We start from the raw sequence: 20407 nt of genomic DNA on the forward strand, positions 1-20407 counted from the left end.
GGCTAGAACTGCTAGTATAGTGCTGAAGAGAAGTCATTCAGTGAATGGCCTACTTGTCTTCTTCCTGATCTTCTAGGAAATGCATTCAGTGTTTTACCATTACATGTAACGTTAGCTGTAGAGTTATCAGGACTTGTTTTGTTTTGTTTTGTTTTGTTTTAAGTCGTATTGAAGTTCCCTTGTATTCCAGGATTGCTGAAAGTTTTTATCTGGAATGGGATGTTGAATTTTGACAAGGGCCTTATTTTACCTACGGAGATGATCATATAATTTTCCTCTTTTAAAAGTTTGTTAATATGGTGAATAACACTAATTGGTTTTCGAATCTTAAACCAACTCTGCATTTCTTGGATAAACACCATTTGGTCATAACAAATTATCCCTTAGTGTATTGCTAGATTCCACCACCCACCCCGCACACACACACACATGGCTATAGTTTAATTAACTAATTAATTAAATATAATTTATTGTCAAGTTAGCTAGCATACAGTGTATATATTGTGCTCTTGGCTTTGGGAGTATATTCCCAACATTCATTACTTATATACAACACCCAGTGCTCATCCCAACAAGTGCCCTCCTCAATGCCCATCGCCCATTCTCCCCTTTCCCCCACCCCTCCATGAACCTTCAGTTTGTTCTCTGCATTTAAAAGTTTCTCATGGTTTGCCTCCCTGTCTGAAAAGATTTTTCCCTCTTCTGTTCCCCCATGTTCTTCTGTTACGTTTTTCAAAATCCACATATGAGTGAAAACATGATATGTTTCAAAATCCACATATGAGTGAAAACATGATATGAGTGAAAACAAACAGGATTGTTTGTTCTAGCTCTGAGAAGAGTGCCAGTGCAATGTTGGTTGGGATTGGTTGGTTGGAAAAAACATGTTTTTCTCTGACTGCCTTATTTCACTTCACATACTACCCTCCAATTCCATCCATGTTGTTGCAAATGGCACGATTTCATTCTTTCTCACTGCCAAGTAATAGCCATCGTATATATAAACCATATCTTCTTTACCCATTCATCAGTTGGTGGACATTTGGGCTCTTTCCATAATATGGCAATTGTTGATAGTGCTGCTATACACGTTGGGGTACACGTGCCCCTATGAATCAGCACTCCTGTATCCCTTGGGTAAATGCCTAGTAGTGCAATTCCTGGGTTGTAGTGTAATTCTATTTTAATTTTTTGAGGAACCAACCTCCACACTGTTTTCCAGAGCAGCTGCACCAACCCTGCATTCCCACTGACAGTGCAAGAGAGTTCCCATTTCTGCACATCCTCACCAACATCTGTTGTTTCCTGTGTTGTTAATTTGATCGACTCTGACCGGTGTGAGGTGGTATCTCAATGTGGTTTTGATTTGTATTTCCCTGATGATGAGCGACCTTGAACATCCTTTCATGTGCCTGTTGGCCATCTGGATGTCTTCTTTGGAAAAGTGTCTATTCGTGTCTTCTGCCCATTCTTTCCCTGGATTATTTGTTTTTCATGTGTTGAGTTTGGTAAATTCTTTATAGAGTATGGATGCTAATCCTTTATGTCATTTGCAAATATCTTCTCCCGTTCCATTGGTGCCTTTTAATTTTGTGGATTGTCTCCTTTGCAGTGCAGAAGCTTTTTACCTTGATGAGGTCCCAATAGCCCAATTTTGCTTTTATGTCCCTTGCCTTCAGAGATGTGTTGAGTAGAAGTTGCTGTGGCCAAGGTCAAAGAGGATGTGGCCTGTGTTCTCCTCTAGGGTTTTGATGGTTTCCTCTCTCACATTGAGGTCTTTCATCCATTTTGAGTTGATGTATGGTGTAAGAAACTGGTCCAGTTTCATTCTTCCGCATGGTGCTGTCCAGCTCTCCCAGCACCATTTGCTAAAGAGCCTATCTTGTTTCCATTGGATACTCTTTCCTGCTTTGCCAAGGTTTAGTTGGCCATACATTTGTGGGTCCATTTCTGGATTCTCTATTCTATTCCATTCGCCTTTGTGTCTCTTTTTGTGCCGATAGTATACTCTCTTGATGATTGCAGCTTTGTAGTAGAGGCTCAAGTCTGTGATTGTGACACCTCCAGCTTTGGTTTTCTTTTTTAACATTACTTTGGCTATCTGGGATCTTTTGTGGTTCCATACAAATTTTAGGATTGTTTGTTCTAGCTCTGAGAAGAGTGCCAGTGCAATGTTGGTTGGGATTGCACTGATTGTGTCGATTGCTTTGGGTCGTATCGACATTTTCATAATATTTCTTCTTCCAGTCCGTGAGCATGGAATGTTTTTCCATTTCTTTGTGTCTTCTTCAATTTCTTTGATATTTTTTCTATAGTTTTCAGGATACAAATCTCTTATATCTTTGGTTAGGTTGATTTCTAGGTATTTTATGGTTCTTGGTGTAATTGTAAATGAGCTCAGTTTCTTGATTTCTCTTTCTGTGGCTTCATTATTGGTATATAGAAGTGCAATCAATTTCTGTGTGTTGATTTTTGTATCCTGTGACTTTGCTGAATTCATGTATCAGTTCGAGCAGCTTTTTGGTGGAGTCTTTCGGGTTTTCCATGTGGAGTATCATGTCATCTGCGAAAAGTGAAAGTGTAACTTCTTCTTTGCCAATTTGGATGAGTTTTATTTCATTTTGTTGTGATTGCTGAGGCTAGGACTTCCAACACTATGGTAAACAACACTGGTGAGAGTGGACATCCCTTTCATGTTCCTTATCTCCTGTGGTGGGGGGGGGGCGGGAAGTTCTCTGTTTCTCCCCATTGAGGATGCTATTAGCAGCGAGCTTCTCATATATGGCTTTTATGATGTTAAGGTATGTTCCTTCTATCCCAACTTTCTTGAAGGTTTTTCTAGCAAAGGATGCCGTAGTTTATCAAATGTTTTTTTCCTGCTTTTATTGACAGGATCATATGGATGATCGTATCCTTTCTTCTATTAATGTGATGTATCATTTTGATTGATTTGCGAATATTGAACCAGCCCTGTAGCCCAGGAATGAATCCCACTTGATCATGGTGAAGAATTCTTTCATACACTGCCGAATTGGATTTGCTAGTATCTTGTTAAGAATTTTGGCATCTATGTTCATCAGGAACATTGGCCTGTCATTCTCCTTTATAATGGGGTCTCTATCTGTTTTGGGAATCAAGGGAATGCTAGCTTCACAGAATGAGTCCGGAAGCTTTTCTTCCATTTCTTTGTTCAACAGCTTGAAAAGTATAGGTATTAACTCGGCTTTCAATGTCTTGTAGAATTCCCCTGGGAAGACTTCTGGCCCAGGACTCCTATTTGTTGGGAGATTTTTGATAATTGATTGAATTTCTTCGCTGGTTATGGGTCTGTTCAAATTTTCTATTTCTTCCCATTTGAGTTTGGGTAGTGTGTGGTTGTCTAGGTATTTGTCCATTTCTTCCAGGTTGTCCAGTTTGTTGGCATATAAATTTTCATAGTATTCTCTAATAATTGAATTCCTGTGGTGTTGACTGTGATCTCTTTCATTCATGATTTCATCTCTTTGGATTCTCATTTCTTTCTGAGAAAGCTGGCTAGGGGGTTATCAAGTTTATTTATTCGTTAAAAAAAAAGCAGCTCTTAGATTCACCGATCTGTTCTTTGCATTCTTGTGTTTTGCGTTTTGTTTTTTGGTTGTTTTTTTTTTTGTTTTGTTTTGGTTTTTTTTGGATTCTATGGTGTTTATTTCTGCTCTAATCTTTATTATTTCTTCTAATGGCTGTAGGGTTTCTTTGCTCTTCTTCTTGTAGTTTCTTTAGGTGTGAGGTTCGATTTTGTATTTTGGATTGTTCTATTTCTTGAGAAATGCCTGGATTGCAATGTGTTTTCCTTTTAGGGCTGCCTTGCTGCATCCCAAAGGGTTTGGACTGTCATGTTTTCATTTTCGTTTGCCTCCATATTTTTTTAATTTCTCTTTTCATCGTCTGGTTGACCCATTCTTTCTCCAATAGGATGTTCTTTAACCTCCATGCATTCAGAAGCTTTCCAAACTTTTTCTTTTGTTTGATTTCAAGTTTCATAGTGTTGTGATCTGAAAATATGCATGGTATGATCTCAGTTCTTTTATATTTATTGAGGGCTGTTTTGTGACCCACTGTGTGATCTGTTTTGGAGAATGTTCCACGTGTACTCGAGAAGAATGTGTATTCTGCTGCTGTTGGATGAAAAGTTCTGAATAGGTCTGTCAAATCCCTCTGGTCCAGTGTATCATTCAAAGCCTTTGTTTCTTTATTGATTTTCTGCCTAGATGATCTGTCCATTGTTGCAAGGGAGTACTAAAGTCACCTACAATTTCCATATGATTATCAATAAGATTGCTTATGTTTGTGATTAGTCAATGTATATATTTGTGGGGTCTCTAGTTGGGGCCACCAACATTTACAATTGTTAGCTCTTCTTGATGGATAGATCCCTTAACTATGACGTATTGCCCTTCTTCATCTCTTGTTAGAGTCTGTGGTTTGAAATCTCATCTACGTATGGCTACTCCAGCTTTCTTTTGACTTCCAGTAGCATAATACATGGTACTCCATCCCCTAACCTTCAATCTAATGGTGTGCTCATGTCTAAAATAAGTCTCTTGTAGACAGCATATAGATGGATTTTGTTGTTGTTGTTTTTAATCCATCGCGATACCCTGTGTGTTTCGATAGGGGCATTTAGTCCATTCACATTCAGAGTGATTATTTAAAGATATGGATTTAGTGTCATTGTGTTGTCGGTAGGTTTCATGCTTGTGGTGATGTTTCTGGTCCTTTGTAGACTTGGCAACATTCCATTCACATAGTCTTCCTGAGGATCTCCTGCAGGGCTGGTTTAGTGGTCATGAGCCCTTTTAGTTTTTGTTGTTCTGGGAAAGCTTATCTCTCCTATTCTGAATGACAGCCTTGCTGGAGAAAGGATTCTTAGCTGCATATTTTCCTATTCAGCACATGGACTTTCTCCTACCATCCCCTCCTGGCCTGCCAAGTTTCAGTGGACAGGTCTGCTACTACCCATATGTGTCTACCCTTGTAGGTTAAGGCCCGTTTGTCCCTTCCTGCTTTCAGAATTCCCTCTTTCTCTTTGTAACTTGTCAGTTTCACTATGATATGCTGTGGAGAAGACCTATTCCTGTTGAATCTGAAGGGAGTTGTCTGTGCCTGCTGGATTTGGATGTCTGCTTCCTTCTCCAGATTAAGGAAGTTGTCACCTATAATTTGTTCAAGTAAACCTTCTGCCCTTTTCTCTCTCTCTTATGCTGGAACTTTGATGATATGGATATTATTACATTGCATTGAATCACTTAGTTTTCTAATACTCCCTTCATGGTCTAATATTTTCTTATCACCCTTTTTCTTGGCTTCATCATTTTCCATAATTTCATCTTCTATATCACTTATTCTCCCCTCTGTTTCCTCCATCCTTGCTATTACTGCATCTAGTTTATATTGCATCTTATTTACAATATTTCTTCATTGTTGTGACTATTTCTCAGTTCCTTCATCCCTGCAGCAATAGATTCTCTCCTGTCTTCTATGCTTTTTTTGTAAGCTCAGCTGTTAATCTTACAACTGTTATTCTAAATTCTTGAACCGGTATATTTATTGTTTATATCTGTTTTGAGCAGTTCTCTAGCTGTCATTTCTTCCTGGAGTTCCTTTTGAGGAGAATTCTTCCATTTCATCAGTGTTCAGTACTTTATGTGTTTTCCTAGCTGTCATGTGTCCTGCACCTGAGAGCACTACTATTTTTAAAAGGGGTCATATGCTGTCCAGGGCCTGGCCCTTCAACAGGTATTTTTGGAGTGTGTTTCATGCTCTCTGTTGTTGTGACTCTGGTTGCTTTATTTCCCTACTCCTATTGGTGGGTTGGCCATTCCACTAGGTGTGCTTAGATTTGTTCATAATGTAACCTTGGAAACAAATGTAAACAGTGTGGGGGGTGGTGGTGATGGAAGATGTCTTATCCCATACAAAGGGAGAAATGACAGGGGCAAGGGAAAAGAGAAGAGACAAAAAATTGACCAGGCAGAGAATCAGAGATACTATACAACTTAATCCAAGGAGGGAAAAGAGAGAGAGAAAGAGAGAGAGAGAGGAAAATGAAGAAGAAGAAGATACAGAAGAGGTGCAGAAAAAATAGATTAAAAATCTCCATGACCTGGCAAGTTGTCCTCCTGGGCCCCTGGAGATGTTTATGTCACTCTGTAGCCTGGATTCCTAGATTTCCACGTCTTCTTGCCTCACTTCTGTGTTTGAGGGACGCGGTAATTTCACGTCCCACTCCTTCTCTGTCATGTTGACTCACCCTCTCTTTAATGTAGTGTTAGATTTGATGTGTGGATGGTTTCTTCAGAAATTTTGCTCCCATGCTTATGACAGAATTTTCTTTCTTATAGTATCTTTGTCTAGTTTTGGTTTCAGGTAATGTTAGCATTATAGAATGAGGGGAGAAATATTTCTCCTCTCCACTTTTGGGGGAGACTTTGTGTAGAATAGATGACAACTGCCACAGGAGCAGGGTGGGGAGGGGCGCCTGGGAAGCAGGGGAGGAGCCACAAAGGCAGCAAGGAGCATCGCACTTCCCTCTTCTTTTTTAATGTATACATTCAGTGCCATCAGTCTTCATGTGAGTGCTACTAAAGCAGGACTCTACAAATTCTACTGTGGTTTCATTTTCATACAGCTCAGAATCGTTTCTAATTTTTTTCTCTTTTCATTAGTTCTTTGACCCAGGGGATATTTTGATGTGTTCTGTAGTTCGCAAATAGTTGAGTGTTTTCCAGAGATATTTTTGTTCTTGATTTCTGATTTGATTGCTTTGTGGTCAGGGGACACACTTTTATGACTTCAGGCCTCTTGACTTCTTCCTTTTATTAAGAGTTATTTTATGACCCAGAGTATCATCTTTTTTGGTAAGTGTTCCATGGATCCTTGGGAAGAATAGTGGTGGTCAAGTCTACTGTGTCCTTGCTGATGTTGTGCCTATTGAAATATCAGACTATAATTGTGAATTTGCCTATTTCTCTTTTCGGTTCTATCAATTTTTGCTTCAGGTACTTTGAAGCTATTAACGGATCCATGAACATTTAAGATTGCTATTAATTGACCCTTTTATGATTATACAATGACCTGTTGTTTATTGCTGGTAATAATTTTTTGTTTTGAAACTGTGTTGTCTGGTATTCATATAGCCACTCTAGCTCAGCCTTCTTTGGTCAAGTGTTAGTGTGCTATATCATATTTCTGTCTTTTGAACAAATTTCTGTCTTGACATTTTAAGTGCATTTTGCATAGGTAGCATATAGCTGAGTCTTCCTTTTTTATCCATTCTGACACTCTGCGTCTTAGTTGAGGCTTTTAGACCGTTTTCATTTGCTGTGATTATTGATAGAGTTGATTTGAATCTGTCATCATGCTGTTTGATTTGCATTTGTCCTATCTGCTCCTTGTTCCTGTTCTCTTCTTTTTCCGCTTTCTTTTAATTGAGTCATTTTTATGATTCAGTTTTATCCATTTATTATGTATTTATTTATTCACTTATTCACTTATTCATTTAGGCTTCCTAGCTAGAACTTTTCAGTTTTGCTATTGTGGTGGTTGGTTTAGGTTTTATAGTCTGTGGGTTAAACATCACAGTCTAGCTTCCATTAATGTTATACCACATCGTATATAGTTTAGGAAAATTACAATAGTTGACTTCCATCTCTTCTTTCCTAGACAGATCCTTCCTGCGTCGGTGGGATTATAGTTTTCATGAAGTTTAGGAAGATTTGGACCATTTTTTTCCCCTCCCTTTCCCCTGCTTCTTTGGGCAATTGTGTATTTCCCCCTTGAAGTTGTCTCCCAGGTTGCCAATGTTAAACTTCAGTCTTTTGTTTTGTGATGTCTCATATGTGTTTATTCCTGTCCATCGTATTGTTCATGTCTAACATAATTTACATCTCTGTAAGTGCTATTTGGTTTTTAAAACAATAGCTTCTATGCCTCTAGTTGTCTTTTCATGCTTTGTTTGGAGATATCGTTAGGTTACTTACAAACAGATGGATCCTTTAGTGTTGCTATTACGAATTATTGGATGAGTCCAGAATGGTGATCAGCCTAAAGCAAATTATGAGTTTTTCTATCCTAGCTAACGTGAATAGATACTGTCCCTTGTGCTGTGGGAGCACCAGGCAGTGTTTCCTCTATCTTTTCAGATTTTTTTTCCCTTGATGACTTCCTTCCATGTATGCATTGGTTGTTACTCTGCTGAGTAGCCAACGGGGACCCTCTGCAGATGTCCAGGGTTCTTTCTGTGTTCTGCTTTCTCCTCTCCTGGATGCTGACCTGTCATCTCTATGTGCCTTGAATTCACCAGACTCTCAGTTTCGTCACCTCGACTCAAGGAATCTGGAGGAGTCTATTTAAATCATTTATGTCTGCTGGGTCATAGCCTGAAAACTCTCTCAAGGCAGTGAGCTTGGGCATGTGTTAGGCTAACGTGGTTTGTTTCCAGGGATCATTGTCCTTCATTGTCTGAAGTTCTGTGTCTTGAAAATCATGTTAAAATTGTAATTTGTCTGTTTTGGTTTTGCCTGCTTCAGGTAGGAAGATCAATCAGTACGTGTTACTCCATGTTGGCCAGAAGCAGATTACAGTGGAACTTCGGCACACGCTCTAGACCGTCGAGAGTGCTTGTCTTACTCCTTTGCTTAATTGCCTCCTGCTCATCCTTCATTCCTCAGTAGAGTTACCTCTTCCTCAGGGAAATCTATCTTTCCTGGGCCCAATCTGGATCAAGTTATGATCACAGAACTCCGTTTTCTGATACGAACTATCTGAATTTAGACTTAGCGTTTGAGTTGTCTTTCTCCTTCACCAAACTTGAAGCTAATCGCGAACCAGGGGTCTTCTCTAGTGTATCTGTAGAGCTGAGTATAATGTCTTACATTGAAGGTATATATTTATTCAATGTGTGGATGAGTGAATTGAAGATGCACAGTCCTGTATATGCAAGAAGTACTCATATATTTTATTTCTGTTTCTGTTTCTTCTCTGATGCAGATTCTGCTGGCTTCTTAAAAATCCAAAATATACTTGTTTCTTATAAAAGATTAAGGAAACTTAACAAAAATCACTGTAAACGAGTTACGGGAAAAATTAAAAAAATGGAAAAAACGGTTAGTGCACTACAAAACGAGCTACGAGAAGCCAAAGACGTGACATCACGGTTAGAGCATCAAAAAGTGGAATGGGAACATGAAGTATGCTGTTTGAGGTATAGCATCTCGGTTTCAAAGAAATATTTGAACTCTTTACTTTTGGATGACAGATGTGTAGGGGCAGTTTTGTAACTGCAAACTTAACCTTATAGGATTTTCCAGGAAAGAAAACTTCTTTAGTGTTGTGAAGTGTGAGATTCTTGGAAATAACAGAGCACGTTCTTAACAGTGAATACTTCTAAGAATTTAATGTCTATTCCAAATCGCAATTTTAATGGCCGTGTAAAAGTCCACCATAGTCCAAGAAACATCATTATTTAACAGATTGAATTCTACTTGTTTTTCATCTTTCTGTATTTTAATTAGTGCTGTCAAGAATGTCTTTTATATAAATCTGTTCCTACATTTCTGGTTACTTGGAACAAATTCTTCAATATAATATAATTTGGTTAAAGTATAACAAATTTAAAAAAAGGTCTTTGATCCATATTTTTAAATTGCTCTCAGGAAAGCTTATATTAATTTCTGTACCTACCACCAGAGTATAAAATGGTCATTTTTCTCAAGACAGTAAAATCCCCCCAAATTGATTCCATTTGATCCTTAACAGGCAGGGGTTAAAAGGTAAAGTGGGGGTGCCTGGGTGGCTCAGTTGGTTAAGCATCTGGCTTCGGCTCAGGGGATGATCTCGTGAGTTTGAGCCCGGCTTTGGGTGAGCTCAAGCCCTGCTTTGGGTGAGCACGAGCCCCACTTCGGGTGAGCCCCTCTTCTCTCTCTCTCTGTCTCTCCCTCGCTCTCTGCCCCTCGTGGGATTCTGTCTCTCTTTCTCTCTCTCCGCCCTCATTCACTTGTGTCATCTCTCCCTCAATAAAAAATTTAAACAAAGGAAAATGGGGGTGCCTGGGTGGCTCAGTCATTCAAGCATCTGACTTTGGCTCAGGTCATGATCTCGGGGTTCCTGAGTTCGAGCCCCGCATTGAGGACTCTGCTGTCAGTGCAGAGCCCACTTCGGATTTTCTGTCTCCCTCTCTCTCTCTCTGCCCCTCCTTTGTTTGCATGGGCTCTCCATTTCTCTCTCAAAAATGAATAAACATTTTTAAAAAAGTGATACGGAAAGTGATTGCTGATAAGTTTTTCCAACATCTCTGTCATAGGTAGATAAAATTAATTCAAAAGTGTATACTGAAAGCTCAGATCACTCTCTATTGTTTACTTAATTGATATGTATCCTGTGTTGTTCTAGAAGGGATTTTTAAGTGATTCATAAAGTAGGTAATCATCAACAAGGTAAGTTGCAAGTGTTGTGGAAGAAGAAACAAAAAGTATAGGGCAACAGATATTAGACTTGCTAGTCTAGTCTTGGATGACAGTAATCTGCACGCGTGTGTTGTGTAAACAACATCCGCAGATGCTCTCTTACACTGCACATCATTTTTGGAGGTACCTGTAATGTTTCATCAAGTGGAAATTGTATTTCCAGTGAATTGATAAACTTGTTTCTAAACAGCAACTTCTCTTTTTAATGAGTAACTGAATTATCTGTCCTGTGGAGGAATAATTATACCTGTGGGAAAAGGGGCAATTTTCAACTCTCACTTCCTTGAATAATTTCAAACTTCTTTCCTACAACATCTACCAGAGTTATTACTGACTAAAAGTAACTAAGTTGCATAACGCTTTGTCCTTGCTTCTTTTCAATGGTATATATGTTTTGGAAGAGATTGCAGTGACAAATTAAAAACATGAGCCCTAGAAAGAAAAAAAAAAAACTTGAGAACATAGAAATTTCATTTGGACGGTAAGCAAACATATGTGGAACCAGATCATAAGAGGAACTTTTTATTTGTAACAAAACAAATTTTAAAATAAGCACATTAAATTGCAGAATTACTTTAAAACAAGAGGAAGAAAAAAGAAGAAATGCTGATCTGTTATATGAAAAAAGTAGGGAGAAGTTAAGAAGAATAGAAGACCAATATAAGAAAGAAGTTGAAACAAAACAAGAATTTGAACTCACTCTTAGAACACGAAACATGGAATTGAAGGCCGCAAAAGATCATTTGAATCAGGTAAATTACTTTTTGAGAAAACATTGTATATTTCCATCAATACTATATAGTGTATTATATATATATTTTATGGTATCCCTTTGATTCAATATATATTATTTAGGTTTAATATAAATTAAAACATGGGATCATGTTCCTTGGAACATTTGTTTAAAGTTTTCCTCTTCAGCTTTTGATTTTTTTTTTTAACGGTATGAGACCAAAATCGTGATGAAATGTATCTCCAGGTTGTAGAAAAGCGCAGTGACAGTGGCAACTTTCTCCAGAACAGAAGGCCAGAGTATTCCAAGATGGAAGTCTAAACAATCACTTTTACAAGCAAAAGGTGCTAGAAATGGCTCATAAGAAAACGAATTCTGAAATATCTTCTTTAGTCATTTTGAAGTACATGTGTGTATGTATTTGTATACATTCTCTCTTTTAATTATTATTACTTTTTATCCATGTCTGTATATATAAATTTTAAAAACCCAACACTGTACATCACGGAAACTATAGAGGGTTTTAACAGCACATATATTTTGGGGGAGGGGCATGGGGGACGGTGGCATTTTTGTTTCATCGGATAAAATAATATTCTTGATTAAATGCATTTGTCTGCAACAACTAGTGACATTCATAATGTCCTCATCCAAAGGAGAGGCTTGTATTACTTTCTGTAGGAATCGATGAGCTTTCCCTAATCTCAAAACTATTGCTACTAGCAACATGTGTTTTGGTTTTGAACAGTTACTTCACTGCCTTGATATATTAATAGATCAGTTGAACACTTATGCTAATGGACAGGAGGACGACTATAGCCAGTTCCCAGATCATATTTTCGGTATCAAGTCTCCTGCTTTTGAGAAAAGTAACAGTTTGCTTCAAGTAGCGTCCTCTTTCATTACAAGGAACTTTTGAAAACAACGGTATGCTACGGTATACACTTAATGACAATTTATTGATAGGTATTTTATTCCTAATAAAATAGTGGAGTGTCTTTCCCCTCTTTTATATTTAATACTATTTTCAACATGAAGAGGAAATACAAGGTATTGCAGCAGTAATTTCATGATTTTCTAAGAGATGTATACATTTCACCTTATTTCCTATCAGCAGTTTGAAATCCAAGACTTCTTTCATATTTGTGTATTTACACTAGAGAAGTAGCAGTGGTTGGTGCAAGAGCACTAGTTGTGAAGTGAGAAGACCTTGGGAGAGTCCTGCACCTCACCGTTTTAATGTCTCCATTCTAGAATTGTGATAACGAAATGAGTTCTTTGATATATGGAGAAGTGTTTCTATTATAATACATTGCCTAGATTTCTCAGTTATCAATAGATCTATTCTTATAACTGACTATAGACATGTTAGCAAAGTAGATATCTATGAAATATCCTCAGAAAGAAAAGCATTTTAGGAAATTTAATCTGTCCAAGTAGATGCAGAGCTAACGATTTTACTGTGGGGTAGCTGTGTTTTTGATATCTACTGTAAACTCAATTTTTAAGTGTAGTCAGAGTTATTACTCTTTTATTTCAGGCCTTCTGGTTTGTTGTAAATCAGCTTTTCCAATTCTGAGATTCTGAAAACTTCTCACGAATTCTTTTTTACTTTCATGCCTTCATTATCTTCAGTTAAAGTTCTGAACTTTTGGGAACTTATGCTTGTATAAAATTTGATATTTGGAGCCAGCTTCATTTTTTTCCAGTTGGATATTCACTTAGTGTAATCTTTCTTTCTTTCTTTCTTTCTTTCTTTCTTCTATGTTCCTTTATTCATTAGAGAGAGAGAGAACACAAGCAGAGGAGGGGCAGGGAGAGGGAGCGTGAGAATCCTGAGCAGGCTCCTGACTGTCAGCACAGAGCCTGATGTGGGGCTCGAACCCACAGAATGTGAGATCATTCCCTGAGCCAAAATCAAGAGTCAGACACTTAACCAACTGAGCCACCCTGGCACCTCCTGTAACCTTTTCATTGTTTAAACATAGGTTATGCTTTAATTTCAAAGAAAAGCATGATAATGTCATTTTATTGAATGCGATCTGAAAATGTCCTTTGTTTTACTTAGCTTTCTGATAGTCGTGAGGAAATACAAGATCTGTTGCATAAAAACCACATGTTGCAGGATGAAATCGCCATGCTAAGACTGGAAAGAGACACCATAAAAAATCAGAACCAGAGAAAGGAAACGAAATATTGTGAAGACATTGAAAGTGTAAAGGAAAAGAATGACAATCTTCAAAAGACCATAAAGCAGAATGAGGAAACATTATCAAAAACAATATTCCGATATAGTGGACAGCTTAATGTTCTGACTGCTGAGATTACAAGGCTAAAGTCTAAACTGGAGAATGAAAAACAAAATAAAGAGAGCCTGGAAGCAGAAGTTGAATCGTACCGTGCTAGACTGGCTACTGCTGTACACAATCATGATGAGAGTCAGACATCAAGAAGAGACCTAGAACTTGCTTTCCAGAGAGCAAGAGATGAAGATGGTCACTTACAGGACCAGATGAATTTTGATGTGTCTAAACTACAAGATAACAATGAAGTTCTTTCTCGGCAACTTTCTCAAGATGAAAGTAAATTCAACGCCCTGGAAATTGAGCTCCATCACACAAAAGATGCTCTCAGAGAAAAGACTTTAGTTTTAGAATGTGTACAAAGGGACCTAACCCAAACACAATGCCAGAAGATGGAAATTGAACACATGTATCAGAAGGAACAAAGTAACGTGAATAAATACATTGCAAAGCAGGAATCCTTCGAGGAAAGGTTATCTCAACTACAAAGTGAAAATATGTTGCTTAGACAGCAACTAGATGCTGCTCACAACCAAGCTGACAGTGAAGAAAAGCTAGTGATTAATATGCAAGACCAGTTTCAGAATATCCAAAAATACCTTAAAGCTAAACGTGAAGAACAAGGTCTTATGCTGGGAGAAAGAAATAAGGAGTTAATCGATGAATGTAAACATTTAAAAGAAAGAATGTATAAGTATAAAAATGAGAAAGGGAAATTAGAAGTAAGTATCCAGAAAGATAACAATGTTTCAGATTTCCAGAAAGAAAACTCAGGTAATATTTGATTATGGCTGACTTGTGAATCTAGTTGAATATTAAAAAAAAAAAAGACTATAAATCAACCAAAAGCATAACTCGTATGCAGCAAATAAAAATTAGACCTGAGAGGTGTTTTGATTTGAGTACAGATACTATGTCACCTATGAAACTTTAAGAGGTTAAGTTATAAACTGTTACTAGATGATAGTCTTATACTGCTATAATAATATTTTTTTTAAGTTTATTTTGAGAGAGAGTCGGAGAGAGAACATGAGCTGGGGAGGGGCAGAGAGAGAGAGAATGCCAAGGAGGCTCTGCACTGCCAGCGTGGAGCCCGACACAGGACTCTCAAAGTCAGGAGCTGTGAGATTCATGACCTGAGCCGAAATCAAGAGTTGCTTGCTTAACCGAGAAAGCCACCCAGGCCCCCCCTACAATAATAATTGTCATCTTTGCCACCGCATTTTATTACTGTGGTGAGCTGGTAAATGAAAATGCTCAAAGGTAAAATGAGTATTTTGAAACTTAGATCCAATTAATTGAGTTAACTGGACAGTCACTTCAGATTTCCCAGATGAAATGAAGTATAGGTGCTCTTTCTGGTAGTACTTTCCCTTTGGTAGCTTTTTATGCATTTTAAGTTGGTATGATTTTATTTTTATTCACATAAATTTCAATTTTCAGTCTCAAATCATGTGTTCCTACAACCTCTTAATTCTTTAAAGGTATCTACTTTACACTACATCATAATTTGGGACAACTGTGGTGAGTGTCAGGAAAGCCATGTTTGAGTAATCTTCCCACTGCTGTTTATAACTTATTTTAAATATTTTTACAAATAATTTGCTCATTTCGAAGCTCAGTTACTGTCATGTGGGCATAAGTTTGTCCAGTACAAAAAGAAGTGTATCTCTCTGTGATTTATTAAGTTGGCATTGGATCTCCATTTTCAGACCAAGGAGGGGTTGCAGGATTCTTGTTTAGCAGGAATGGAGTGAGTAGGGGAGAGAGCTGTAGGAGCTGAGGTCAGGGGAGGGGGGTGGAAGCAGGGGCCATTGGAATGACTTGACTTTACTCCGAGATAGGAGTCTATTAGAAGGATAAGAGGAGAGGATTGGATATGTGAGGAATTCTGATGGTAACTTAAGCCTGCAATTAAAAAAAAGAGAGAAAACCTTTCATAATATAGAATTTACGACTGCTGTGCCCACTATGTCCCCATTTCTTTTTGAGACTTCTGTAGGTTATGAAGCTTTGCAAATTCACCAGTGGAGAATGGATAGTGAGGCTGAATTCATTATCTAAGTGACATCATCCTGACTAGGCAGGGAGATAACACCTTTTGTTCTTTAACTGAATTCAGTGAACAGGAATGTGTATGTGTTGCTAAAAGAAGGTGAATTGGGGCACCTGGGTGGCTTGGTCGCTAGGCGTCCGACTTCGGCTCAGGCCATGATTTCACGGTCCGTGAGTTCGAGCCCCGCGTCGGGCTCTGTGCTGACGGCTCAGAGCCTGGAGCCTGTTTCAGATTCGGTGTCTCCCTCTCTCTCTCTGCCCCTCCCCTGTTCATGCACTGTCTGTCTCTGTCTCAAGAATAAATAAACGATAAAAAAAATTAAAAAAAAAGGAAAAGAAGGTGAATTGATGTATGTGGTGATATTTCTCAAAGTACGCATGTTAGAGTTGTCTATTATTAACATAATTAAATAATAAGATGATTTGGAAAATCAGTAACAGAAATGTCTTATTAGGTAGTGGTGAGAGAACTTCAACAAAAACTGGCTGATACTCTGAAGAAACAGTCTATGTCACACGCTTCCCCGGAGGTTATATCACATCTTCGTCTGGAAGATGAGACACGGGATCTCAAGAAGAAATTAGGTCGAATCAGAAGTCAAGTATGTAGTAAATGTAACCTGTCAACAGTTAACTTATAGCTGGTTAAATAATATAAGGTGTTTCAGGATACGAACTTCCATGGGCCGCTTTCTTTTGTATTTTCATTATAATTAATTGATTATGATTTTAGTATCTTTACAATACATTTATTTCGTAAACTCTGACTTTCATTCTACTATTTGCGTTATACGTTTTTTTTTCTTGTAATAGTTAGGAAAGTTGAGGCTTTTGTCTCCTTCCTCACAGAAATTGAGAAACTTTTTTCTTTCTTAATGTAAAACTTATTTTACAGTTGATTTATTTATTTTGAGAGAGAAAGAGCAAGAGAGAGTGTGTGCGTGCATGTTAACAGGGGAGGGGCAGAGAGAGGAGAGAGGGAGAATCGCAAGCAGCCTCCATGCTGTCAGTGTAGAGCCAACGTGGGCTCAGTCTCATGAACCGTGAGATCATGACCTGAGCTGAAAGCAAGAATTGGACGCTTGACTGACGTAGCCACCCAGGTGCCCCAAGAGACTTTTGTCCCCTGCTAAACAATGTTTTTTAATGATATCTCTATTACCATGATGAGGCAAGCTGGATAAAATCAGAAGATAACGTTTAATGGAATGTTTCAGATAATTGTCTTAGTTCTCATCTTCACTTTCGGGAAGAATCTGTATTGATTTCAGGATGACTTGTACAGAAAGATCACTTAACAAACCACTTGAACTTAGGCATTTCCTTCATTTTCTTTGCCTTTTAGACATGTTGGCAAAGCACATGATCTGAAATATTCAGATCGTGTATAGTATGTACGCCCAAAAGCGAGAATTGAGAACATTATCTGTGTCCTGCCATTGGGTTTTTTTTAAAGCCTTTTTGAGGTACAATACACATCCCATAAAAGTCACCCATTTGACACGCACAGTTCACTGTCTCTGTGTACGCTCGTGCAACCATCACTGCCATCAAGTAGAATGCTTTCCTGACCCTGAAAGGAAACCCTTACCCGTTGCCCCCAGCCTCAGGCAACCACCAGTCTACTACTTGGTCTCTCACTGGAGTTGCCTCTTGCGAATATTTCATATAAATGGAGTCACACAACGTGTGGTCCCTTGGGACTAGCTAGCTTCACTTAATGTTTTCCGGGTTCATCTGTGTTGGTTACAGCTTATATCAGTGCTTCATTTCTTCTTATTGTCCAACAGTACTCCATCGTGGGCTAAGGCCCTTGTTCATTCATCAGTTGATGGACCTTTGGGTTGTGTCCACTTTTTGCCTGTTAATACTGCTGCTTATGAACATTCATGTAGTTCTTGTGTGGACACCTGTTTTTAATGTCTCTGCCATCAGATTTTATCCTCCGAGTTAATTGGGTTGATTTTACCATCTCTCCGCCGTTACTCATGCTGTCTTTTTAGTTTCTGTTCCTCTTGCCTGAACCTATGTTATTCAGACTTGTCTCACAGTCTCCTTTCCTATGAACTTTCTCTGACTGTTGTAACTCCCATTAGCCTTAACTCTCTTGACACTTGTCATCTAGCCTGCGCAGAGCAATATAGTTCTTTATTTGACGTTGTTTTTATTTTTTTAATGACAGGTAATTTCGCCTTCCTAAGTATAAATTTAAGGGATAATAATATTTGATACGTGTGGTACTTATCCTTGTATAAATTGAAAATATTTTAACTTAACAGTTTTTCCGATAAAATTAAGTGCTTGATGCCGTATCAATAAATTCTTCTTGGAAACATTGGTATAACAAAGCTTTGATTCTAAATGTATGCTAAGAAATTAAATACAAAATTGAGGGGTGCCTGGCTGTCTCCAGTCTTATCAGAGTCTGCCTTTGGCTCAGGTCATGATCTCCGCGTTCTTGAGACTGAGCCCTGCATCAGATTCTCTGCTGTCAGCAGAGCTTGTGTTGGATCCGTTTTGTCCCTCACGTTCTGCGTCACTCAGACTCGTGCTCTCTATCAAAAAATAAATGTTAAAAAAATGTGTGTATATCTATACACACACACACACACTTATATAAATAAAACTATTAATGAAAGCACTTAATCAAATAGAGGAGAAATGTTCAATCAAATGTTTGGTTTTTTTTTTCCCTCTCACTATGAAAAAGCTCTCTAAATTTGTCTTTCTTCCTTACACAGCCAGAACTGGGATTTACAGATTTATAACACTTTACCAACTGCAAAGATCTGGGGACAGCTTCTCTGATATGCTTTTACCACAAAGCCTTAATCTCTTCATCAGAGTACATGTTAAAGCAGCCTAACCTAAACAGTATGGACGTGAAATGATTGAGGAAATTTAGTTTAGCAAGACTCGATTATTTCCATGTCAGTGGCTTTCCCTTGCCTCTGATGGTCATGTAAAGGATCTACTACTCAGTCAAGGAGGTGCTCTTTGTACCTTGGTCTGTGAGCATTGTCCACTGAGTGGTATAGAGAGGAAGTAAGTTAAAAGGATTATAAATGGAAAAAGTACTGTTGGCTAGTGGCATTGGCGAAAGTTGTGTGAAGTACTGAGGAAAGATTCTGGGCCTCATGCTCCCCATTTGCTGCCACTTGTGGTGGAATGAAGAATAACTTCAGCATAATTTGTATAGGGGAACACTGGTATTGGCAGGCCACCTGCCTAAACTATCACATTGTATTGGAATGCAAAATACAGCAACAGTAATCATGCTAAATGCAGACGCTTAGAGCTATGTGCCACGTACCCTTCTAAGTTGTTCATCTCTTATTTCCTCATTTAATCTTCCCAACATCCCAGTGGGGTAGATACTACTATTATTTATTTTGAGATCACTTTTTTAAGGACCTTTATTTTGAGAGAGAGAGAGAGAGAGAGAGGGAGAGGGAGAGAGAGAGAGAGATTGTGGGGAAGGGCATGTAGGGAGAGAGAGCAAAGGGGAGAGAGAGAGAGAGAGAGAGACAGAGAGAGAATCCCAAGCAAGCTCCTCGCTGTCCATGCAGAGCTCGATGTGGGGCTCAGTTACATGACCCTGAGATCATGTCCTGAGCTGACATCAAGAGCCAGACACTGAACCGACTGAGCCACTCAGGTGTCCCAGTAGGTGCTGTTATTACCTTCATTTTACAGATGCAGAGACTGAGACATGGAAGTTTTAGGTAGTGTGCTCAAGGTCATACAGCTCATAACGAGCAGAACTGGGAATTCAGACCCAGGCATTCTATTCTGGCCCCTACTAGGATATTGCTTCTCAAATTCTTCCATGAAATATCTTGTTGTCACTGAAAACAGCATGTTCAGTTTTATAATCATGAGAATAGCAACGTCATTCGCCTATGTGAATATGTAAAATCATAGTTGATGTGGTGCTTGGAATATGAAAATAGAAATGTTTACCATAAGGTAAATTCCTATATTTCCTCCATTTGACCAATAGATACATTTGTACGTTTATCTGATCATATATAATTTAAAAACATTAACAATGTTATGTTTTGTAGGAGATTAAGGTTGGTAAGCTATTCTGTCAGAGTATAGAAACATTTCGTTTTGTCGGCCATAGTCTCTGTTGTAGCAGCTCAACTCTCCTGTTATGACCTCAAAGTAGCCATCAATCAGCATGTAGAGGAGAGTGTGGCTGGCTCCAAAAAGATTTTAGTTACAGGGGCACTTGGGCGGCTTAGTTGTTTGAGCGTCCTGACTCTTAATTTCCACTCAGGTCATGATCCCAAACCCCACATCATGAGACCGGTCATGAGACCGGTCATGAGACCGAGCCCCACATCAGGCTTCACCCTGAGCTTGCAGCCTGCTTACCATTTTCTCTGTCTCTCCCTCTGCCTCTCTTCCCCACTTCTGCATGCTCTCTCTCTGTCTCTCTCTCAAGTCAAGTCAAAAAAAACAAAACAAAACAAAAACGTTTAGTTACAGAAAAGGGTGATGGTGTTCTACTAGATTTTCAGTAGTTAAAATTATTTTTTTTCTTTTTCTTTCTTTTTTTTCAACGTTTTTATTTATTTTTGGGACAGAGAGAGACAGAGCATGAACGGGGGAGGGGCAGAGAGAGAGGGAGACACAGAATCGGAAACAGGCTCCAGGCTCCGAGCTGTCAGCACAGAGCCCGATGTGGGGCTCGAACCCACGAACAGTGAGATCATGACCTGAGCCCAAGTCAGAAGCTTAACTGACTGAGCCACCCAGGCACCCCGAACATGTCCCTTTGAACGTGATTATTATCCATTTCTATG

At 38.6% G+C, this 20407-nt stretch overlaps 1 protein-coding gene across 9 annotated transcripts in view; it reads left to right on the forward strand.

Annotated features, from left to right (window-relative positions):
* The window catches only part of LOC125149256 (ankyrin repeat domain-containing protein 26-like), a 112094-nt gene that overhangs the window by 67871 nt on the left and 23816 nt on the right, over positions 1-20407 (forward strand). For 8 of the 9 annotated variants that reach the window (XM_047828101.1, XM_047828104.1, XM_047828102.1 and 5 more), the window contains 4 exons: positions 9028-9241; positions 11071-11254; positions 13304-14260; positions 16049-16195. In XM_047828101.1, coding sequence (XP_047684057.1) covers positions 9028-9241; positions 11071-11254; positions 13304-14260; positions 16049-16195 — 1502 coding nt within the window. The remainder of the gene's footprint in view (positions 1-9027; positions 9242-11070; positions 11255-13303; positions 14261-16048; positions 16196-20407) is intronic. The other variant, XM_047828110.1, reaches the window with a different exon arrangement.

This window comes from Prionailurus viverrinus, chromosome D3 (assembly GCF_022837055.1).
Source record: "Prionailurus viverrinus isolate Anna chromosome D3, UM_Priviv_1.0, whole genome shotgun sequence".
Classification (NCBI taxonomy): Eukaryota; Metazoa; Chordata; class Mammalia; order Carnivora; family Felidae; genus Prionailurus; species Prionailurus viverrinus.